We start from the raw sequence: 23,461 nt of genomic DNA on the forward strand, positions 1-23,461 counted from the left end.
AAAAAAAAAAAAAAAAAAAAAGAAGAAAAAAACCGGAAAATTTGGGGATTTCTCTTCGTGGGGATTTCTCTTCGCTGGAAAACCAGAAAACGAATGCTCCCTCCAGACAGAAAAAAGGAAAAGAAGGGGTTTAGCAGTTGAAGAAGAAGAAGAAGAAGAAGAAGAAGAAGTTCAAGGAGAACAAAGAGGACAGCCCCCACAGCACGCCATGAATTACAGAGCTACTCCTGAAATCATTACGTCTGAATTTGGAACTTGCGACCCTTTTTTTGTAGTTCACCAATATTTTGGAAGATTGCACCTTTTCCTTAACAACCGCTCCAAAAGCTTCTCTTAACATGGAGGAACACGGATGCAATTTCCTTTACATAATTTTAACACATAATACATATAAATGTAACATATAATTTCATAAAATTCAAACTTTATAATTTAATTTTTTAATATTTAAATTTTAATTAATAAAATAATAGATGGAAGCAAATAAGGAGAGGTGTGGCTCTCCCAGACTGCATGCCGAAAGGGTGGGAGAAAAGATAAAAGGAAATGGCTGTAAATACTTTTTTTAAAATACATTAAATACTTTTTTTAAAATATATTAAATACTTTATTCCCTTTATTTGTCATCTTTTTTTAATTTTTATTTCTCCATTATTATTATTTGGAAGGACTAAAAAATTATATAGTTTAAATATCATAATTAGACTCTCAAAATTAATTAATTTATTTTTTAAGTTTATTTTTAGTTATAATCATTTATATCAATTACATAGAATTCTCTATTCTATTTAATACTAACTATAACAACATTCTTAAATCTCTTTTAAAACATTAATATTAATACTATTAATATAAATAGGAGGGACCAAACAAGTAATTAAAATTAAGAGAAGGGGCTTATATTAATTAGGGACGACCGGCTGGTGCAAGTCAACGTCGATTGACCGTACGTTCATAAGCTGAGGGCGGACATGCATGGCGGTCATTCCACTTACCTCCACAGCTGTAGCAAAATTCCGATCCGCACCTACAAATTTCATATCAAATTACTAAATTAATTTATCTGTTTGTAAGAACAGGAAGAACGAGGAGGAGGAGGCGGCGGAGGACGGTAACCTGCAGGTAATATGGAGGCAACCTAAGATCTTCTCGACTAAAATCTTGCAATGAGGGCATCGCTTCCATTTCCGTTCATCCGCCAGCTTCATCGTCATCTCCTCCTCTCTGTCTACTCCTCCGTTCTTAAGCAATCTCTGAAACTCCGTGCAGTTCATGTCCGCATGCCATCCCACTCCACACTTCGCGCAGAACATTCTCCAACATTTAGGGCATTCAACCGCCTCCCTATCTTCCTCGTCCACCATCCCCGCCGAGCAGTCTTTGAACGGACAGTAAACCATCTTCCACTTCAGAAGCATTGCCTTCAACAGAGCATCTCCCCATCTCTCCAACACCTCTTTCGGAACGAACGAATCGCACATTTCCGGTTTCAACACCGCCGCGCATTTTGGCTCTGGACATTTCACCGCCAAGGAATCCACCAGCTTTGCGGCTATGTGTTTTGAGATACAATCGGCGCAGAATGTATGGGAACAGCCGGTGGATGTGAACATTTCGGAGGCGGATTTGGTGTCGGTGCAGATTGTACATAGGGTTTTAGAACCAGAAGATTCGGGGTTGGGCGATGGTTTATTGGACATTATTGTTGAAGTGAATGAGGAAGCGATTGATTCCTGGAGCTGTAACTCTTCGGCGAAGATTTCGTCGGAGATTGGGAAGACGGATTGGTGTTCGTGAAGGGCAGAGTAGTATATATCGTCGACGGAGAGGGAAGAGCCGTGGTTTGATGATGACTCGGCTGCCATTAGAGGTGCCTTTTGGAGTGGGAAGTGAAATTGAAAGCGATTTAAAGGGAGAATTCAACAAAATATACAGACGATTTCCAATGCAGATTAAACAGAGCCCGAGGAAGGTGACTGTTCGATTCTTCCCCTTCGTTTTCAACCAATACTCGATAAGAACATATATTCACAATAAAAAAAAAAAAAAAAAAAAATACTCGATCAATGTGTTCGAATTATATTTGTGAATTGAATCATCGTTCTAAACCACAAAATTATCGGATTGCCTGATCAACGTGATTGAATGATTCGTATTTTCCTCTGTTTTCCTCTGTTTCGGAATGCATAGGAAGTAGTTTTGTTGGATCATCATGTATTTTTATACAATGAAAAATGGTAAATTAGATATCTATGTTCATTAAAATACATCAGTCATGGCTTAGCTACAAGAATAGAAGTTATATTACAGCACCCTACTGCTAACTTTACTCCTAACTCCTAAACGGCTATACCTATATCATGAAGTCTGCTCTCATGTGTGCTCTAATCTTTACTCTTCAGCAGCACACCATCTCAAATCAAAACTCGTCTACGAGCTCATGGAATGAATAATTTCTCATGTACGATATAAGAATAGGCAAAAAGGAAAAATAACACAGTCGAAACCTCGAGACGAAGGCCAAAACTGAATCAAGGTATCCGTGGTGGATTCGTTAGTCCTTGCGGAGACCCGTTTGCTACTCTGTGTGGTTTCTTCTTGTTGTAAGTTGTAATGCTACAATGTGGACAAACATACTCTAGCCCATCTGTTTTGGCATAATCCTGAAAGTAAAGAAACAAAGTAGTAATCAAATTGCACTTTCAAGTTTCACAAACTCGAGGATTCTCCTAGAATGTATCTCATGATGGTCGGAAATTGTACCTTAAATGCGCCGAGACCCTGCCTTCGATCGCACCCGAAATGAGCCCATTCACCACAAATACCACAGTTCACCCAATCCCCTGCTGCACTACTGTTGTACCGTTGCAAATACCATGGTGAGGAAGTGATCTTACAATGATTATCAAAACCATGAGAGTGTGAGCAGAATCAGTAGAACAAATTGACAAACCTGTGGCACAAAAGGCAGCATTCTCCATCTACATCGTCATGAGCCAATTCATATTCGAGAAGGTACGTCTCGTAATGTCGTTTCAGTGTATTTCCGACACCCTGTGAGAATACACAGGATCAACTTCTTCCAACATATGAGATTAGTAAAATCGAAACAGTTTTCATCTACCAACAGATTTCTGTAGCTTAGGCTGAGAAGAAAATAGCATAAGGGTCACAAATCTATGAGAAAAAGCTTGCTGAACATACAGTCATTCTGTTGGACATTGTGTAGTTATGCATCTTAGAGAAGATCTGCCCTTTCCAGTTGATACCATTACCGACATGAAAGCCTCCTCGAGTGACCACCTATGAAGCAGAGCAGCACGTTCAATATGAGTTTTTTCAGGTAAGATACCAAAAGAGGAATCAATGATTCAAGACCGTACCTCCTTATACAAGTTAAAGAGGTCAAGACGCTTTCCGTTGAGTATTGCGTCTGGGAACTCCTCAAGTCCACCTTGCGGTATAAGTCGTGAATGTCCTCTAAGTAGTAGAAACTCCATAACATCCTTCAAGAATTCCTCCTGAAATAGGAGCGGAAAAGAAACGTTAATAACAGCATAACGAAATCCATATCAATTCAGACAAAAAACTTCTGAAATAATTGTACATGAACATATAACATAAAGTTGAGATCTCTTCCTCCTAAGAAAAGCATTTCAGAGAAATATTTCAGTTCCAAAATATACTACCAATAACCCGATTTCCACCGACCTTTTAAGTTTAAACATTAATGAACATGGTATCTTACCTCTGAGCAATCTTGAATTGGGTTTCTTCCACAACCATGCTTCTTTAGAGGCAGCGGGTTCAAGGAAATAATCTGCTTAGACTGAGATGAGCTCGAAAAGGATTTTCTTTGTGTTGCAGAAGTTGATCCTACAGTTACATGCTTTGATGGGGTAACAACAGGAAAACAAGCCTTGGGTTGTCCTCCATTGTTCCCATCTGCTTCGGTCAATCCAGAGAACGGCATCATTTTATTTCTATGCACGCGTGGAATAGGCCTCATGGAGGCTACTTTTAATCTTTTCCTTGTTGAGAGTAAAGGTGACTTGAACCCATTCATTGATGCAGGCTCCTCTCTACCTACTCTTCTAATGGAAGGGATGTTTGCATATGCAAGACGATCGTGTGACAAAAGGGTGCTCCGTATTCCTTGGCTTGGTTCTACTCTCTTTCTACTAGGAGGCGGTGGCTTAAACCAGCTGGGTAATACGCTTACAAGCAACTGATCTGAAAGTTTATCATTCACATCTTTTGAACAAAAGAAGAGCAATCGCTCAGCATCCTCTTTCTCGAAAGAAGCAACAGGCAAACCCTGAACTCCCCCAATGCCGAGTGCAACTAAACTCCGATATGACATATCAGGTGCTAGCTGCCTCAAGACCTGAAACAGCATCCATGGAAAACAAATTGATATTGATACATTAAAGATGGAGCAGCTCCGGAATATTCAACCAAGTTCAAATATTTTGATAAATTGAACCTCAACCAGAGAGCCAAGTTCATTCCTTTAAATAAAGAATAAATCAATGTACAGTTTCCTCTAGAGTACTTAATTTAACTGGGGAAGGGGGAAAGCAAGCATGTCGGCAGACCTGTGATGCCCAAGCGGGAACCTTCATGGAAACCTCAAATACTGTTGCCCCACAGGCAACTGAAGCAGATTTTCGAGGCTCGTGCATGTGATGTTTGTTGTCCTCACAATCATACATGGCATGAACTAACTGACTATTTTCAATAATCTCATGTTTGATATGTTTCTCTAAGAGCTGAAAAAATTAGTAGCGACCAGGTATTAGACTCCTCTGATTTGAAAAACTTAACAAAAAGAAACAGGTCAAATAGTGCAAATTAGAAACAAACCTGATCATCAAAACAAGTATGAGGACTACCAGACACCAATATTGAGATGTGGGCTGAGCTACAAGTCACCATATCACACCGCATCGTCACAACTCCACGAGCAAAGGATCCTGCCTGAAGAGGTGGCGGAGGAGCACTGAACCATATTTTTAAAGGCATTAATACCATAAACAATTGACATTCACTCAACCGAAGATTTAATTCCTATATGACACATGAGAGTTGACAAATAGAATTGGTGTACCAAATGTGCTAAGTGGTCGAAGTGTTCAAACCGAAAATATTACAAGTGTATTTCATTATAAGTTCTTTCCAAGGAGAAGCTTACCTGAACTTTCCCTGAAGTTTACACCCACGTATCTGTATCGCCCATAAAAATGACAAAACTCAAAAGTTACAACAGTTCATAGAGATCGTTTCCGTTACTAAATTCAGAAAATATTAATGAACAATATCAAATAATGTCATTGACCAATACTTACAAGCCATAAAACAAGAAAAGTTCCAAAGGTTACTTACTTCAATGTTCAAAAGAGCATTAAGGCCATCCTCCAATGATCTCAATAAGCATGCATCCTAGAAAGCAAGTAAAATAGCTTAGAATTGAAAAGGTACTCATATTCTTGCACACCTATAGGCAGGTGTACCCAATGACACATGAATATATGAAAAACGCCTCGAAACTGATTACCGGCGTGCAAGCCACTCCACAGATAAGAAATCTCACGGTCACATTATTATCGTGAATACTTATGGCAGTGAGGGTTTCTAATGAACCATCTTCATCTTCACCTTCACCTACGACGACCTTGGGGGGTTCTACATTAATCTTTAGGGGTTCCCCAATAACCTGTGGCTCTAAATCACTCGTAATACTGTCAACAATCCCAGGCAGAGCATGATTGCTCCCCATGCAATGAAGCCTAAAAGCAGCACGTGCAAGCTGAAAAGCATCCCATGTATGAGTAGATGAACTGCAGCACACAAGTAAAATAAAACGTAGAAATCAAATATTTGTCACCCTCCACAGACACACAAGTACAAAGGTTCAGAGAGAAAAGTAAAACAGATACAACATATGCAAAACATAAGTGTCCTCAACAAGTAGAGAGGGCCTACCAGTGTCACTAACAAGTTAGATGGCTTGTGTTTTGTATAAAAATGACACGTAGATAGCTAGAAATCAAATGCATGTCAAATGATGACTGTACTTTTGTTTTCCATGGGAATTCTCCTTGAGAAACTCGACTTATTTTACATGAGAATTCTTTTTTCATGTTGATTTTTAAGATTATATTCATTATATATCATGCAATTCATTAAAGTCTTCAGCCTTGTTTTGTACTTGCACTTAAGCCCTAAAAAAGAGCTATTGCTCTTTAATTTGCATCACTTTTAAAAGCTATTGCTCTTTAATTTGCATCGCACTTTTAAAACCGCTACTATCAATACGTTCCATAGTAGGGTGAGCTCATACAAGAAACACAAAGTATATATAATATGAAAATGTGAGATCCCACATCAATTGGAGAGGAGAATGAAGCATTCTTTATAAGAGTGTGGAAACCTCTTTCTAGCATATGCGTTTTAAAAACCTTGAGGGGAAGCCTAGAAGGAAAAGCCCAAAGAAGACAATATCTGATAGCGGTGGGCTTGAGCTATTACAAATGGTATCAGAGCCAGACACTGGACAGTGTGCCAGCGAGGAGGCTAGGCCTCGAAGAGGGATGAATTGTGAGATCCCACATCAATTGGAGAGAGAAACAAAACATTCTTTATAAGGGTGTAGAAACCTCTCCCAAGCAGATGCGTTTTAAAAACCTTGAGCGGAAGCCTGAAAGGGAAAGCCCAAAGAAGACAATATTTGATAGCAGTGGGAGTGGAGTGGGAGTGGGTTTGGTCTGTTACAAACAATCACAAGATAACTTTTATTCTAACCTAAATGTGAAGATAAGTATTTACTTGAATCCATGAAGACAGGCAAATAGACACCTAAAATCACACAATTCTAGTATGCCTAATAGCAAGTAGTGTAAAGCCTTCAAATACGCAATGTACCTCTGCAACACTGAAAACAATGCATTACGAAAATGAGCTGCAGCATAACACGAAAATGTGCTGTTCCAATACATGACATAAGGAATTCCCTGCACAATAATGAATCTATTTCAATAAACATTCTTCGACGAAAAAAAAAAAGATATCATACAAGAATGAAGTGCCTCCGCTATTAACACCATAATTTAATTGAAGTGGTGGTCTAAGAACCTCATATAAGTCACCTTAGAATGAAGCGCCTCCGCTATTCTGCCTCCATTTGGGATTTCTAAATACACCTGAGCAAATAGATGAACTAAATTAATCAAAACCCGAATCCATTCCTCCAACCCCATCACGAAGGAGTGAACGGGCAGAAGATAAAACGAGATGTTTATGTAAAGAACTAATTCATCAATTATAGAAGGGAGACAGAACATACAACAGTTGGTAATGCAGTATTGAATAGCCCACATAAATCTTCAAGAAACAAATCAACACCATTCCAAACCAAAGACCCAATTTCATCATTTCCTAGTTGTTCCCCTTGCAAGTAGACAAAGCTCGGTAGACACGATTCCACAATTCTACTAAATTCATCCGTGCTTGGATTTGTCAAAGCTCGAACCTGCACATTCAAGCAGTTGAATATTTTGACAAGAACCATCTTAAGTTTAGGAAAATTGCAGATAAATGAAAACTAATGCAGATTAGCACCTCCAATCGTCCAGAAGAAACTAATCCCGGAAACGGATATTTCAACTTATCCTCATCAACATCCTCCTCGCATTTCGCTTTAACAACACTTCCGCAGGTGACAGCAAGTAGGCTACAAGTTTGTCTAGCAGCTATTACGGAATGAAGCATCGTTTACAAGAAGAACCGGGAGATAATTGCATTAAGCAAACTTCCTCAAGTAATGAGATCTTTCAACTTGCTTGTGGAACGGTTAGAACACAACCATTCGCCAAAACAGAGCCCCAACGCTCTGTCATCAGCTAACAATCTCAGAGACCAACCAATAGGCCATGACATAGAATTACAGAACCTGAATTTTCATTCTGAGGTTTAAACAATGCCATCATCCTAAAGCCCCTCAAGGACGGCTTTAAGATCAAAATCAAAGCCGTCTGGAACGTTTAATTCTCACCGGACCAACAATTAAACCCTAACAAATCACTCACTTCAGCATATAATTTCAGCAAAACTGAATGCAGGACTTATTTAGAACTCAAACCTTATGAACAGCAAGAACAAAGCATATATCCAGCTGCTGTCAAGGATTCATTAAAAAAAACAAAAACAAAAACATCAAAACCGAAGCTCCAAAGCAAAACCCATAAGAGAAAACCTCAAAATTAAACGAACCAGTCACCAGCAGAAGAAGCGAGAGGGAATTCAGCGCCTCAGACAACAGAAACCGGAAAACCCACAAAGCGAATGGGAAGGATGAAGGGAATTTGAGCATCTAGCGCAATGAGATGAAGAAAAATCGACGAAAAATTCATACGAAAGGGGAAGAAATTTGGGGAATGATAGAAGAGCGAAGGGCGAAAAGCGAACCCTAGGCCCCTTAAAATTCACATCATTAAAAAATCGCTGAAAGAAAATAGAAATAAGAAATATTCTAACCTTTCTCCCTATCCACATTCCACGCAATAAACACGAAAATCAAAAGCTCACAGTCGCCAAAATTAAATCAAATTATTAGTTCCTTTCTGTTAAATAAGTGGGTGTCAGATAAAAACATTCCCACATCTCGGAGCCGGAAGTCAAACATATCAAAACAAGATTCAAAACACATCGAACCCAACCAGAAAAGGGAAAGGTTTATAACACAGCCCCTTCTCACGAACTGCGATTCCAATCCAATCAACAAACGACATGGCCTTCCAAATTTCTATTTCAAATACAGCTACTAATGGGCACGTGTTGTTCGTCCTCCAAGAAATTTGTAAGAAAAATCAGAGCACGAGACTTCAAAACCCAGAAAAATTTGCGTTAATTGGGTGCCTAAAAGCACGGATTTAACGAAAATGGTAAAAGACATCAGGCCTTGTCTTGTTCGTAATTTGGGCTTCTTTTTCTGCCGTGGATTAGATTGATGAACAGATCGTTCTAGTTTGGTCAAGTTAGTTGAGCAGCACAAAGCGAAGGGGAAGCTTGTTCTTTTCTGCTCATACGGGCCGCATCAGCACGCAGGCGAAAGCATAGCCAGGAAGGTAGCGAAGTTCCACAGCCTATGTCGCTCTGTTTAATTAACTTGGATTTCAAAAATAATTATAAATTTTAAAAAATAAAACAATTACTTCTTCTAATTAGTATCTTAACATTTAATAAATTATTATATATAAAATTTTGAAAAGTAACCCATTTATTTTATAATAATGTATAATCATTAAATTTTTTAATAAATTAAAAAAAAAAGTAAAATGTGCTAAATTTCAAATTATTTATAATTTAATGAATAAATAAATATAAATATAAATATCATAAACTCAAATATTAACCGAGATAAATAACCAATATGATATAAAAAATTCGGGAATAAAGATATAAAAAAATCGGAAATAAAGGGTATTTTAGAGGGATTTGAGCAAAAATAATTTAAATCTTATTATAATCAGTTTTTACCATTAAAATAATTTATAATTGTAACGACTCATATCCAACTAGTAGATATTGTCCTCCTTGGGCTTTCCCTTTAGTGCTTTCTTATATGAACCAAAAGACATCAATCATACAATACAATGAAGATGGGAAGAAAAGGTTGTCAAAATTATCAAAAGATGTTTCAATTCATGCCACATTAAAGAAAAAGAAGTTTGATTGTTTTAAATTTTGGGTAGGTTACAATTTAGAGTTATTGTATTTTATTAATGTATTTTAAGACTTTTAATTTAGTTTAGGTTATAATTACATAATGGTTAATTATGGTCGTATGAAATGTTGCCACTCTGGGAATGGTAGTAGTTTCATTTTGATATTATATAAAGCCTTGTAGGTTGTATTTGTAAGGAGACTTGAAAAATAGAGTAAAAGAAACATTTGTGATTTCTTTAGCCAATGGCTAAGTTTATTTGCAATTCTATGTAGTTTAGGCTGCGGGTAGAATCATTCAAGCTCGACATGATCAATCTTGTTTGTGGAGTGATTCGAATCTCAAACAAGTGTTTTTGCGTTGAGATATTTGATCAACAAGAATCATTCAAACTAGACATGATCGATCTTGATTGTGGAGTGATTCGAATCTCAAACAATATTCTTGCCTTGAGATATTCGATCAATAAGGTAATCTGAATCTTACTCCCCTTGTAGTGATTTTCCATATCACTTCCCATTAAGGGGTAGATACAAGGCGGTCTTCCAGTAAGGATGCTGGCCCTAGAGGGGGTGGATTTGGGGGCGGTCCCACATCGATTGAAGAAAAAAAAGAGTGTTAGTGAGGACGCTGGGCCCAGAAAGAGGGTGGATTGTGATGTCCGACATTAGTTGGGGAGGAGAATAAACTACCATTTGTAAGGGTGTGGAAACCTTTCTCTAGCGGACGCGTTTTAAAGCCTTAAGGGGAAGTCCGAAAGGGAAAGCTCAAAGAGTACAATATCTGCTAGCAGTGTATCTTGGGCGTTACAATAATTAACCTTTTAACCCATAGTAATTACTTTGATTCAAGTTTACCTAGAAGATTAAAATTTATTCTCGTAAATCTTAGAGCTCCACTTTAGATAGATAGTGAAAACTACATAACAATAGTACAGTAGGAGCAAATTTTTCTTGATAACGCTACGTAACAGGATCAAGACGGACAATATCAGCTAGTAATAATGAGCTTGGGTTTTAAACTATAAAGCTGACGATAATACGAACGAACAAAAATTGACGATATCCATTAGTGGTAGGGTTGGGATCTTACAAACATTTCAAATAATTTACATTATTACAAACAAAGGAGTTTTTAGGATTTTTTACAATTTATTGTATGCTATGTTTACAAGAGCCTATGATAGAGGTAAAATTGTACAAATTCTAAACAAGGAAACCACAATTTCCCCTTTCATTTGACCTGCAATTTCCAGTTCTTGAGCTAAGCAATTACTACAAACTGAAGCCATTCGCTCGAATTCGAAGCTCTCCTCTTCCACTTCCAGCACCGCCATTAATGGTTTCTAAGCTCTTCTCCCAATTTTGCTGCAGGAGAAGACGATCGATCTTCAATTCGCCATCAGATCTTAGAATCCGCGGAAACACAGAACAGGAATCAGAATTCAGAACAAAGAAAAGCATATATTACGATGCGGCCTCTAGATTCATTCGAGAATTAATCAAGATCTGGTTTCTACCTTCGACGAGACTTTTCGCAAGGTAATTTCTCAATCTCTTGCTCAATACGAGGCTCTTCGTCATCATATCCTTCGCAAATAATCTCTCCATCGTCGTCTCTGTAGCAAATCACGCCATTAGAACGATCCTCGAAAACCTGCCAAAATCAACTAGACTGTAAGAACAATGATCTGATCTAAGAAGTTTAGATCACAGGGAGAGAGACTAACCACGTTGTTCTTTAAAGAACATGTAATTTGGAGAGTGAGAGTTCTGTTGAGTGAAAATTTTGCAGGTTTGAGCATAAAAACTTCGCTCAGAGGTTTAGTTTGAAGAGATGTAGCAGAATTTAGGGCAAAAGGAGGAGATCTGCAATTTGTGCCGGTCATCGCCATTGTCATTGGAGGTCTTGAAAGAGTTTGGTCTTCGAGATTTAAAAAGATGCTTACGGCAACCAAACCGTCCTTCAATGGATTTCATATTAAACAAAACAAGCGTTGAAAACCTTGCAAATCATGAAAATTTGGGACCCAATTTGCTTCATCTCGATCACTCCCTTTGTGCATTTGAGCATTAATTTATTGTCAAATTGGCCATTCCGTCATTTCCATAATCTGCTGGTTAGTTTCAATTCTAGTGGAACTTCCAATCAAATCTTACTGATTTTCATTTTCTTTTATCTATGTTGAACTGGCATAGATTAAGCTAAATATTTTCGAACAAAAAATATCAAAAATTTGAATCTCTTCTAATATAAATTTGTTTTTGTTAGATGGTCAGGAAAATAATCATTGTCCGGATGTTGCTTGCAAATATAAACTTCTTCAAGTTATTGGAGGATGGATAACCAGGTAAGTCAATCAATTTTTATCATGTTGTTCTTTTCTTTGTCTTTTATCATTTGGTAGTAGTCCTTGTATGTCCATGTCATATCAGTCTTTGCAACTTGGGACATTATCGGCATCTCCACTATACCTGTATATTAGGTTTTGTGTGATTCATTGTTACTTTATGAGTGTGTCACATTTACCCTAAAAAGACGGAACCAACCATTTTGCAAAGGGACAAAACGAAAACTCTTTTCATGCATTGATAACTATTTGGTTTATTCAATGCAAGTTAGTAGTTCAGCTCAACCAAAATCGAACATGCACATTCACACGCATTCTCCTAGCTCACATCAAAACGAATATAGATTTATTTTTTATTTTTGTATGGATTGATTTTGTAACTATCTAATTTCGTAGAGTAGATGAAAGATTATTACTTAAAAAATACACATGAATATCTCTTTGAAAAAATCATTTCATATCATAAGACTCAATTTATAGAAATTATAGAGCTAATATAGACATCATCTCTAGCTTTTTACTTCATCACGCCATTTCGCACGAATGAGTACATAAATATTCTTCTTATACATCATCAATATATATATATATATATCTTATTTCTATATATATATATCTTATTTCTAAATATAAATCCATCGAAAAAGATAACTTAGATTCTAAATCATAGGTTGTTTACAAGGTTCACTCTACTTATCTACTCTACTGGAACTAAGAGTCTTTTTATTTCTTATTAATCTCTTGTCTGCCTTTGAGGACTACTCGGGACCTTGAAGAACATAATTGTCACCCTACAAATTCGTACAACCACCTAAGCGCTCTCTTAACTCACTTGAGTTCAAAACATGCCTTTTTATTTCTTACTAATCTCTTGTCTGCCTTTGAGGACTACTCGGAACCTTGAATAACATAATTGTCACTCTACTAATTCATACAACCTCCTAAACTTGTCTAGCCCATTTGGGGCTCCTTATTCATAGTTTCTTTGAGTTCATCATTTATGAGAAAACTATGAAGGGCTATCTGATCGGTCATAATTAAAGGCAAACTTCTAATCATTAACCATACCCTGCATACCAACTTAATCATATAATCTCGTGGCCGATAGGTAGAGTCAAGTATTTAGCAAACTAGATCATATATTCTCATGTTCTTTGATAGCCTAACTCCTCAGGTAAGTTCGACATAAACTCAAGTTCTTTTCTACTTAACTGTTCACGTGACTTAGGTCTGTGGAGCTTGGCGGTCACTTTAGTCCAATGAACTTCATAACTATTCTATTCGTTCTTATAGTTCAACTCCCTAAAGTCTACCGTTGGATTCTTATGCCACTATTTATTTAAAAGTTTTGTTGATATCCAAATGTTATATAAGTAGGTCACAAACTTTCCTACTATGAACATTTAATCTTGTTATACTACTTAAACTTAATTAAGAGTTCTAATTCTAAAAGCTCTTAACTAACTTTAACTTAATTAAGAGTTCTAATTCTAAAAGCTCTTAACTAACTTTAGCCCAATCCGATTGAGCTCATACTCATACTCCATTGTTATAAATCTATGTTGTAGGCTTGCCTAGACAAATAAGTTATACTAATATGAAACTTCTAGCCTTTCAAAATTTAGTCTTAACAGGGCTTCTACTAACTTACTAATCTCTCACAGCCCTGTTACCTTGGTGAGATGTTCCTAGTAAAATGGATAATGTTGTCATAATTTTATCTTGAAAATGGATAATGTTGTCATAATTCTATCTTTAGTCTGCCATCATACATCACAGAGTCATAATGTTGTCATAATTTTATCTTGAAAATGGATAATGTTGTCATAATTCTATCTTTAGTCTGCCATTATACATCACAGAGTCTATCCCTCACAATAGATAATCTATTGGGGTAGTTGACATAGCCATAATAATCTCATAATGCAAATGTGACATAAAAATGAATCAACCCTTATATGTGTTGACTACTTTCACAACACAAGATCACGATTAGGAAAGAGTTGGAGACCCTAATCGTACACACATAGTGTACGTATTGCACTATTAGATCAATTTTTCCTCAGTTTTGGACCGTTACAGCAAAGAACTCCTTCCACCTCCAACTTCATCTGACAACAAGAATTTGGTTAAAACACAAGGAATTGGCCTCTAAAGTTCGATTGGAAGACTCACCGACGAAGCTACTACCCTTTTTCTTTTTTAATTAACTTATGTTAAATTTCGAAGATAACCCTCCTATATATATATATATATATATATTTATTTATTTATTTAAAACGTTTAAGGATTTTATGAAATATGAACGAATAAATAAGTCTATTTCTTAAAAGTTAATTGATGGGTAAAATTTAAATAAATTAATTAAATAAATTTTGTTAAAGAGTGTTCATTAAATATATATATATACACATTTCACTTGAAATGATTTATTTTTTATTCAAGTAATGGAAGCTTATTTTGAGTAAGGAAATATTAAGGCCATCCCCTCACCCTATATGCAATAATGCTCTGTCACTATTCCTTTTTATGTAAGCCTATAAAGTGAGAATATATCATAGCAATAAATACCGCCCAATCCTCAATTAGTTCTGTTCAAATATCAATTATCATCTTAATGGTTGACGATTTGATCTTTCCTACTCAATTGTTAAAAAAAACAATGATAAAAAATATATTGTTTTGACTAAGGTTTTTGTGTCTTTAAACATCTGATTCGTGTATTAGATAGAATAGAGTTCATTCAAGAATATGACTTTTAATCAAACACTTTTTGTGAACCATTTTAAGAGAGTTATGTTATTTTGACGCAGAACGATAAACAAAAGTTGGTCTGATTCACTCTATTTGATATCTATTCAAATTACGCAAGTCATGAATGAAACAACATCTCTAAACTAAGTATTGGGTCAAAGTTGTGGCTCGATTGGATTCCGCCCCTCCCTAAAGATTTAGTAAACAGAGAGCATCATTTTGTTAGGTTAATGAATGCAAGGAGAACAATGGTCTAAGAATGAAATTGTGTGTCAAAATATTTTTTATGACAACAAATCTTGTCGGGCGGAGCTAAGCATCTTTGGGAACAGAGAAAAAAAAAAACACAAAAGCAAAGGGCTAAGCTTAAAGACTATTGTGCAAAGAAAAACAGAGCAAAACCAGCTTTTTGCCTACAAACCAGACATCCCCTTCCCTTAAAAAAGCTTAAACAAATCCCGTCTATAACTCATAAGAAGCTTCCTAAAAAGAATACAAAATATGAGAGAGAGAGAGAGAAGAAGAAGAAGCCATTGATATTACCTTTTCTTCAAGTTTCAAAATTTATGATTCACGAGATAGCCTTTCCCCTGCCCTTCTCCTTTTGAGACAGTACTGTTTCGTCCCCTTCTTCATCTCAGGCGGGCTTCATTCTCGCCCTACATCTTAGCCTTTGAAGATATGCATACATATATATATATATATAGGTATATGTAAAGAGATAAGCATGGCTTGGCTAAGCTTGGCTTTTGCAGGCTACCCCATGTTAGTAGCTGCATTTGGGTTGGGACAGTGAGGACTCTGCCACACTGCTTTATATCTAAATCATGAAGATAGAGATAGAGATAGAGATAGAGAAGAAAAAGGAGTGAACCCTTTTGATCATCTTCAACAAGCTTGAAAAGCAATGGATCTTCCCACTCCCATATTTGAATCAAATGATGGGGTAAATGTTGTTTTGAGGCTTTTAGTGGTTATCTTCTTCTAAAGCTCTTGATTGTGGCCTGTGTGTTTGTTTTTCTGATTCAGGAACCGCCATTGGAGGGCAGGAGAAGCTTCTATGGTAAAACCAAGGGCGACCCTTTTGTAGACACCTTCTATGACCCACTTTGCAAGCTCAACCTTAAAGAAACTTCAGAGTTTGTCAAGTCCTTACCAATGGCGAACAATGTCAGCTGCTCTGTTTCAACTCAGAGGAGGACAGAGGGTCTTAACTCAGTGACTCAAAGACGAGTTATGGAGTCTCCTTCAACTCCTGGAAGACCTGTTTTTGGGTTCAGTGTTGGAAACCTTTTAAGAAACAATGTCCCTTCAAAATGGGATGAAGCAGAGAAATGGCTCGTTTGTAGTCCTTGCAATGACTCCCCTTCCCACACATTGAAGCCATCCGAGCCCACAAGGATGTTAAAGCAATGTGAGGTCTTTGCTGAGAAGTCTCGAGTTACAGAGGAAAGGATCTCCAAAGCACCTCCAAGAATTGTTAATGGAGTTTCTGATTTACACTTAAAAGGTAACAACTTTCCTGTTCTACTTGAAACTTTTCAGCTTTGCTCAGAGCCCCTAAATTATTGCTACTTTTTCAACGTTTCCTGTAGCTTTTGTATAAAACTTGGTTCTTCTGCTAAACTTTGATTCCTACAGATAAGTTTATGGACAAGTTAGAGGCAACTTTGTCCACGAACGAAGGCTTTGTGTTCAAGAGCTCCCCCATTGACAAGATGAAAGTTGCAGGCGCCATTATTGAGGTTCAGCACAGAGACATTGGAACAGAGATGACTCCTCTCGGCAGTTCCACCACCTCAAGATGTCCAACGCCATTCAAAAGCACTTCCCCAGCTCGCTACAACACGCCATCTAGCAGATCCGGGACGCTCGGTCTGGACACCAAGGGCGGCGACAGTGCCACCATCGACATTTCCCAATTGCAGGAATGCCATTTGGCTAAGTTACAGCTTCCATCTCAATATGATTCTATTGCATCACATTGGAGCTCAAGAGAAGAGGAAGAGGAAGAAATTTCCAAAAGCTTGAGACACTCTGAAACTGGCAATGAATGCCGAAAAAGTATATCAGATTCAAGAGCTGCAGCTTGGGAAGAAGAGAAGAAGACTAAATGCTGTAATAGGTAAGCACTTATCTTTTACTTTAAAATTTCACCGTTGGCCAAGACAGTTTGATTCCTACAACTTTTTTCCAGATATCAGAGAGAAGAAGCCAAGATACAGGCTTGGGTGAACCTTCAAAATGCAAAAGCAGAAGCTCAATCAAAGGAACTTGAGGTGACCCATTATCCAAAACTTCATTTTTATTCAACTTTTCTGGTTTTTTATGTTTTGGGTTTCGTCGTTTTCCTTTCTCGAGCCGTCCGCCATAGTTGAGCCAGTCATGGTTCTCTCTGCTGGCTTCTTGACTAGTCCACCTCTGTTTCTGTGCTCACCTGATTTTCAGTAACCCCTCATATCTGCAAATGCTCCCATTAAAATAAGAATTGAAAGCTACAAGTCATCTTCCTAATAACTTTATGACAGCAATCTCCATCTGGAAAACGAAAGCGAAGAAAAAGGAGAATTTGTTTGTCTATTGGTCTCTGGCATGCCTGAAAAACAGGGCTCAAGATCCTGTTAGTCTTTAATGATCTTAAATACCCCACCCTTAATGGTTACTGTAAAGAACAAATTAAATGATAATGCAGGTGAAAATAGAAAGGATGAGATCAAATTTAGAGGAGAAGCTGATGAAGAGATTGGCCATAGTCCACAGAAAAGCTGAGGAATGGAGAGAAGCAGCCAGGCAACAGCACTCTGGGCAGATTCTGAAAGCCACAGGACAAGCCAAGAAGCAAAATTGGAGACAATCTTATTCTTTTGGCCACAACATCAGTTCTTGTGGTTGCTTTCCTAGCCATAACACACTAAAATAGAATAATGAAAACAAATACTACTTGGAGCAACTCTTCTCTTTTTCAATTTTATTATTGTAGTTCCTTGAAAGAAGAACAAGATCAGAAGGAAGAGGAAGTCGCTTTCTTTGAGTTTTGAACAAAATATAAGATTGGGCTTCATTCCCTTCAATATCGTTTTGAGGAAGTAAATAAAATAAACACCCGTCTATCACTATTCCTAATTTAGGAAGTGGGAGGTCAAATTCATAATGGAAAAGTGAGCATGCTAACCACAGAGCTCATCATTTAAGGGAATGGGTTTAACATTACTATTGGTCCTGCAGCAGAGATTCAGTCACGAAACTCTTCCATGAATTGTTTATGGAACTCAGTCAAGCGAGAAACAATGTCTGGAACCTTGTCCTCTTGTGGTAGTATGGTGCATCTAAAATGCCAGGTACCGGGAACCTTCAAGAAAACAAACGACAGTCTTAATACCATTTGTTGGACCCTAAAAGAAAGAACCAAAGACCTCTTTTATGTTTCAAGGCTCGCAGCCTCTTTTATGTTTCAAGGTTCGCAGCCTCTTTTATGTTTCAAGGTTCGCAGCCACATGGCCCAAGCATGATTAGAAGAAACGAAACTAACCTGACCAAAACCAGAACCTGGAACAACGACGATGCCAGTAGCATTAAGGAGGCGACGACAATAGAATGTATCAGGAGACGTATTGGCAGCTTCAGCTGCTTTGACTGCCTTCACGGGCAGGTAAATACGAGGAAAGAGATACATAGCTCCTTCTGTTTTATTGCACTCCACACCTTCTAAATTGTTCAAGGCATCTTCTAGTACCTACAGTAAGAGTGAATGTAAAATAAGGGGAGGTAGCAGGCGAGGAAGCAAATCTGCTGTAACATTTTATGTAAATGCTCCTTAACTACATTGTCAAGTGTGAATCGGCAACTCATATTCCGTCTAAATGGAAATATATATATATAGTAATTATAAAACAAAAAAAAATGTCAGCAAAACTAAATAGGAACCTAAGAACACTGAGGATCTGAAACATTTATCATGGTTTTGCTCTCTTATAGACTCCAAAGTGTAAGGCAATGGTAAAGTTCCAATTCAACCAATGAGCAGAGAGATTGAACATTTGCAAGCTCATGAAGTTATTGGGTACCCTTCTTTTCAAGGGAGGGGCCATGTTCTTTGGCAAGCTAGTTGTGCTTTGCACAGATAAAAGTTAGTTTAACAATTAGATGCCGCAGATTCTATTTATTTAATTTGTTTAAATTACCTACTGAATGACGTCCAGCACACGTTTAGACCCCCAACAGTTTAGGCCATGAAAGCATCTCAGGTTTTGCATGAGTAAATCTAAACTATAGTAAAAACTTCTTATTAATCGTCTATGTTAATTTACTAACCTTTGCACGCCTTGCCAGAGAAGAGAGGATTCCATCCTTCTCTGCACTATATGATTCAAAAGATTCATCTCCAACCTGCATATATAGAACTTTCTTAATATGAAGCATCACAAGCATGCAGTGTCTAATATCATAATACAAAGTCAAACAAGCCAAAAGTAAATGAACCCACAAGCCTATCCAAATTCCAAGACGTTTAAATCTTAGTCTTGAAACGGAGAAATCAATAAACATTATTCAATTGACCCATAGTTTAGAGACACGAAAGTAACCTTTGGGGGACTCATTACAAGGCTTGCTAGAATCTGGCCAGAAATATTAGAACACAGATTCACTGATGCCACTTTGTATATCTGTTCCCTTATCTCAGGACTGAAACCAGTAACCTCCATGTAACCACCTCTTTTCCCACACTCGCCATAGTAGCCTACATCATGCATAAATATACAACTTCTCCTTACATTTGAAATTGATCGATTCGATAAGATTTCTCCTAAACCATGTTTCATCAGTAAATCAGATGAAAAAAAAATGAAATATCACCTTTAGAGACAGACTGAAATGATATCAATGTGATATCCTCATTGCCATAGCCCATAGACCGAGAAATCTTCTTAAAAGAGTGGAACTTCTTATCAGGAACGTAAATATTTTCCTGATATACCTGGAGAAAGTAACAAAGATACATTAATTAAATTCAGGAGAATCAATTATTTCATTCGTTGGTTTAAAATGTATCATAACATCACTTATATTCATCTAATTGCAGATCTACCAACCTCATCCGCAAGAAGAACAAGACCCTCTTGTTTGCAGAATTCTACAATCTGCCGCTGATTATCCTCAGCAAGAACCTGTAGGCATTTTAAACCGAACTTTTAACAAGGGACACATTTCTTTAACCAGAAAATACGGCGTGGCAGCAAGACGCACCTGTCCTGTGGGATTCCCGGGATTTATTACCACCAGTGCCCTAACATTTATACCCTTGGACTTGGCAGCCTCCAGTTGCTTCTTAAGCTCAGAAATTTCCAGTCCCCACCCTGCAGATTCGTCAAGATAGTATGGAACCTGCATAACACCAGATGATCCATCACATTACACTGAAACAGATAAAGCTCTAAGTTTTACAGTGCTCAAGAAAAGTTGAACAAACTTATGCTAAAGAAAATATACGACCGCCAATTGCTCTAGAAGCTAAAACATAATTTTTTAGGCCAGCTAGAAGTTAGCACATTAAAACAACCACCGATTTTATTAGCTTGAAATTCTGAATAAAAGACTCAAATACCAGAGTGCCACCATTGAGAGCTATTGAAGCAGAGTACAAAGGGTATTGAGGGATTGGACAAAGAATTCCATCCCCTTCTGATCTTAGAAGCAATTGCATCATTATATGGACCTGGACAGGGAAAGAACACCGGGATAATTAATAAGCTTAATATGTTAAAATATTATCTTTGTGCTAGATAGAAAAATGGAGGTCACCGCTGGGCTTGCACCATCTGTTAAGAAAATATCATTTGGATCGGCAGGATATCCATCACGAGCTTCTATTCCAGCAGCAATTGTATCACGCAAACCCTTGATACCCTGATGTCAAAAGTGAAACCAATAAACTTAGAATCATCATCATTGCAATATTTTAGCATAACTTCACTATCTTCTCTTATGGGCATTCTCAATGACCTGGCTGTGACTATATGCACCAGTTGCTCTTCCTGGTATTTGATCTAGTATTTCCCAAGCTCTCTTGATGGCATCAGTACTGCAATAAGTTTGGAAAACTCAGTTTAGGGAGAAGAAAACTCAGCTTCAAGATTTGTGCAAAGCTACTAATTATACAAATGACATGTTCTTACAAGGAAGAAACAAAAATATATATAAAAGTTATGATACCTGAACAAACCCTGTGTTTCACTTCTGTCCAAAATAGCAGGATGATCGCACAATGCAAGAACCTGAAGATTCAGAAACATAGTAATTTTTCCATCCATTATAAGAAATTTCAAATTATGTGAAAAAGAGTTAACAAACCTCACGGAAGAAAGTAATTGGCTGCTGACCAAGGGACTGGGGATTTCCAATATTGCAGTAGAGTATCTATATGAAATAAAGACAACAAATCAATGTAGAACGTTAACTCAATGATGTTATAACCATATAGTTCAGTGCCATAAGATGGAAGCAGCCAAAAAACCCATTACCAAAAGTCAATAAAATTTCATTAATTAGAGGTTGTATGCATCATAATAAAAGCAAGTACCGCTTGCCTATTTAAATCAAATTTTCACTGCCTCTATTAGAAAGTGGATACTTTAACGGACCAAACCCACCACTAACAAATATTGTCCACTTTGGTCCGTTACATATCGTCGTTAGCCTCACGGTTTTTAAAACACGTATGCTAGGGAGAGGTTTCCACATCCATATAAGGAATGTTTCGTTCTCCTCTCCAACCGATATGGGATCTCATAGTTACACACATATAAGGAGATATTTTCACATTCTTCATCAATTACTAACCGAGTATACAACATCATAGAATGACTAAAGGCCATCCAAGTAAAAACCAAACTAGAAGACTACAAATCCGTATTCTGATTAACAGTTGATAGAGTTTTCCATACCTCATCAAAAGGATGTGAACCAGGCTTAGCCAATAACTCCTCTTGTAATCTCTACAGAAGAAATGCATAAAAAGAACAATAAGATAAAGAAAAATACAACACCTTGCAAATGAAATTCAAGAAACGCAGTTCTTAACCAGTCATAAAGGGAGATTGATTATTCTTACTTCAAAACAAAAGACAAAATTAACTTTTAAAATTTCCAAGTTCCCATTAGGTTTCTATCTGTCTTAAAGCGTGTACTCTTACACAAAAAGCCAGTCAACTTACCTGGGCAAGGGTAACGATTTCACCTCTGACAGCATACTCACATTTAAGCACCTGGACAAAAAACACCAGTGTAAATATAGCCGCCGCAGGCCCAAACATGTTGAATGATCACTACGTATAAAGACGAAAAAGACAAACGTTTCCACAGATAACCTAAACAGATTGAAACTCAATTACAATTCAATGGAGTATCCATAGAAAAGGGGATTATATTAATAGAGAAATTCAACACCAATTATATAGCTTGCATTACGGACTGAATCTGAAAGGGTACCTTACAAAGCTCAATAGAAATCCCCTCAAACAGAAAGGGGCTTTCAAATGTTAATATAATCAAAGCAGAATCGTGATTCCAGGGATGAACCCGAACAGTATGAGCAACAGAACATCCACAAACTCTAAACATTGACTTGTTAATAACCAAACCAATCAAACGGATCAACAGAAAACATAAAAACCAATCAAGGAACGATACCTTTTCGTTAATGGTGCCGAGTGAAACCGGATGAGTGGAAGAGGAGGACATGGATGAAGAAGCAGAAGAAGAAGAAGAGGGGTGATCGAGAATGGGTGAAGAGGACAAAAGGCGGGGAAATTGAAGGGAGCGCTTGCGAAGAAGATCGGCAATTGTGGCGGAAACGCGAGCGTATTTCCTCATCATGGCTGGATTGAGGAAAATATATAAAATCGGGGGCGAAAAGCAGAAATCTTGAGAACTGAGAAGGAAAAAGCAAATTTGTAGGAACCGTGAATACTTATTGCGATTTGATTCGGATGGATTTGGCGCACACAGCCTTGACTTTGGTTGAATCCGTGTGTTATAAACAACACAATTGTCAGCGAAAATTAGTTAACAATTAATTTATGAACATCTCTCTCATCCTCGGTTCCCTCAATTTTCCCCAACCCTGTGTTCACGCCACCCAGAAATTGGATACTTTCCTAACGCTACATTATTATTATTATTATTATTATTATTATTATTATTATTATTACTATTATTATTTATTAATTATTATTGTTATTATTATTATTATTTTGTATTAGAAAAATCTTTAGGACTAATCTAAAATTTTACATGGATCGAGTGGGTGATCGAACAAAGTTCACAATATAATCTTTGGTTGGGTCGTAAGATTATTTTTTTAATTACTTTAAAAAATTATATTTATTTATTATATATGTTATATTAGTAAATATTAAATATTATTAATTTTTAAAATAGAGTAGAGTTAGATTAGTTTTAAACCTATTTTTGAGTTGGTGGATTGATTATTTTTTGTGAGATTAAAAAGTCGAAAATACCCTTAAAGAAGGCATGAACGATTGCATTCACGATATTCTTTTTAGGTTATCATACATGTAGAAGGGAATGGGATCGAGGTACGTCGTTTTTAGAATGGAATAAGTGATAATTTTGGT

The 23,461-nt window shown here is 37.0% G+C and overlaps 6 protein-coding genes and 1 long non-coding RNA gene across 13 annotated transcripts in view; 2 read left to right on the top strand and 5 right to left on the bottom strand.

Annotated features, from left to right (window-relative positions):
• Positions 1-342, bottom strand: part of LOC111479951 (ethylene-responsive transcription factor RAP2-12-like) — a 2,720-nt gene extending 2,378 nt beyond the window's left edge. The window contains exon 1 of one of the 2 annotated variants that reach the window (XM_023124881.1): positions 29-342. The gene's annotated coding sequence lies outside the window, so the exon portion shown is untranslated. Of the gene's footprint in view, positions 1-15 lie in introns of both variants that reach the window. The other variant, XM_023124882.1, reaches the window with a different exon arrangement.
• Positions 343-901: 559 nt separating this feature from the next.
• On the bottom strand, positions 902-2,004 carry LOC111479983 (probable E3 ubiquitin-protein ligase ARI5). The gene is made up of 2 exons (XM_023124918.1): positions 1,117-2,004; positions 902-1,027 (listed from the first exon to the last, which is right to left on the bottom strand). The coding sequence occupies exons 1-2, from the start codon at positions 1,863-1,865 to the stop codon at positions 931-933; spliced, it is 846 nt and encodes a 281-aa protein (XP_022980686.1). The 5' UTR covers positions 1,866-2,004; the 3' UTR covers positions 902-930.
• Positions 2,005-2,203: 199 nt separating this feature from the next.
• On the bottom strand, positions 2,204-9,131 carry LOC111479879 (AT-rich interactive domain-containing protein 4-like). Of its 6 annotated transcripts, none has more exons than XM_023124750.1 (17): positions 8,272-9,131; positions 8,141-8,173; positions 7,621-8,071; positions 7,346-7,531; positions 7,149-7,202; positions 6,925-7,013; positions 5,558-5,840; positions 5,386-5,442; positions 5,195-5,226; positions 4,867-5,002; positions 4,599-4,772; positions 3,749-4,387; positions 3,384-3,521; positions 3,205-3,303; positions 2,954-3,054; positions 2,764-2,854; positions 2,204-2,663 (listed from the first exon to the last, which is right to left on the bottom strand). In XM_023124750.1, exons 3-17 carry the CDS (start codon positions 7,768-7,770, stop codon positions 2,532-2,534), a joined length of 2,361 nt encoding a protein of 786 aa, XP_022980518.1. In that variant the 5' UTR covers positions 7,771-8,071; positions 8,141-8,173; positions 8,272-9,131; the 3' UTR covers positions 2,204-2,531. The 6 variants fall into 6 exon arrangements, with proteins under 6 accessions (XP_022980518.1, XP_022980517.1, XP_022980515.1 ...); XM_023124749.1 differs by having other exon boundaries at positions 8,141-8,176; XM_023124747.1 differs by having other exon boundaries at positions 7,621-8,371; positions 8,536-9,131.
• A 1,824-nt stretch (positions 9,132-10,955) lies between these two features.
• Positions 10,956-11,801, bottom strand: LOC111480023. The gene is made up of 3 exons (XM_023124981.1): positions 11,454-11,801; positions 11,244-11,380; positions 10,956-11,131 (listed from the first exon to the last, which is right to left on the bottom strand). Exons 1-3 carry the CDS (start codon positions 11,622-11,624, stop codon positions 10,999-11,001), a joined length of 441 nt encoding a protein of 146 aa, XP_022980749.1. The 5' UTR covers positions 11,625-11,801; the 3' UTR covers positions 10,956-10,998.
• On the top strand, positions 11,707-12,353 carry LOC111480039. Its single transcript, XR_002717728.1, has 2 exons — positions 11,707-11,843; positions 11,996-12,353. It is a non-coding gene; the product is annotated as an uncharacterized LOC111480039 (long non-coding RNA).
• Positions 12,354-15,658: 3,305 nt separating this feature from the next.
• LOC111479938 lies at positions 15,659-17,872 on the top strand. Its single transcript, XM_023124855.1, has 5 exons — positions 15,659-15,774; positions 15,858-16,338; positions 16,470-16,953; positions 17,026-17,107; positions 17,521-17,872. Exons 1-5 carry the CDS (start codon positions 15,736-15,738, stop codon positions 17,746-17,748), a joined length of 1,314 nt encoding a protein of 437 aa, XP_022980623.1. The 5' UTR covers positions 15,659-15,735; the 3' UTR covers positions 17,749-17,872.
• Positions 17,832-22,968, bottom strand: LOC111479915 (alanine aminotransferase 2-like). Its single transcript, XM_023124822.1, has 15 exons — positions 22,515-22,968; positions 22,040-22,090; positions 21,770-21,820; positions 21,177-21,242; positions 21,039-21,100; positions 20,829-20,907; positions 20,628-20,732; positions 20,431-20,541; positions 20,073-20,210; positions 19,919-19,993; positions 19,683-19,803; positions 19,412-19,566; positions 19,140-19,214; positions 18,358-18,561; positions 17,832-18,177 (listed from the first exon to the last, which is right to left on the bottom strand). The coding sequence occupies exons 1-15, from the start codon at positions 22,698-22,700 to the stop codon at positions 18,061-18,063; spliced, it is 1,596 nt and encodes a 531-aa protein (XP_022980590.1). The 5' UTR covers positions 22,701-22,968; the 3' UTR covers positions 17,832-18,060.
• Positions 22,969-23,461: the final 493 nt, after the last annotated feature.

The sequence above is a fragment of the Cucurbita maxima genome, unplaced genomic scaffold (assembly GCF_002738345.1).
Source record: "Cucurbita maxima cultivar Rimu unplaced genomic scaffold, Cmax_1.0 Cma_Scf00005, whole genome shotgun sequence".
Taxonomy (NCBI): domain Eukaryota; kingdom Viridiplantae; phylum Streptophyta; class Magnoliopsida; order Cucurbitales; family Cucurbitaceae; genus Cucurbita; species Cucurbita maxima.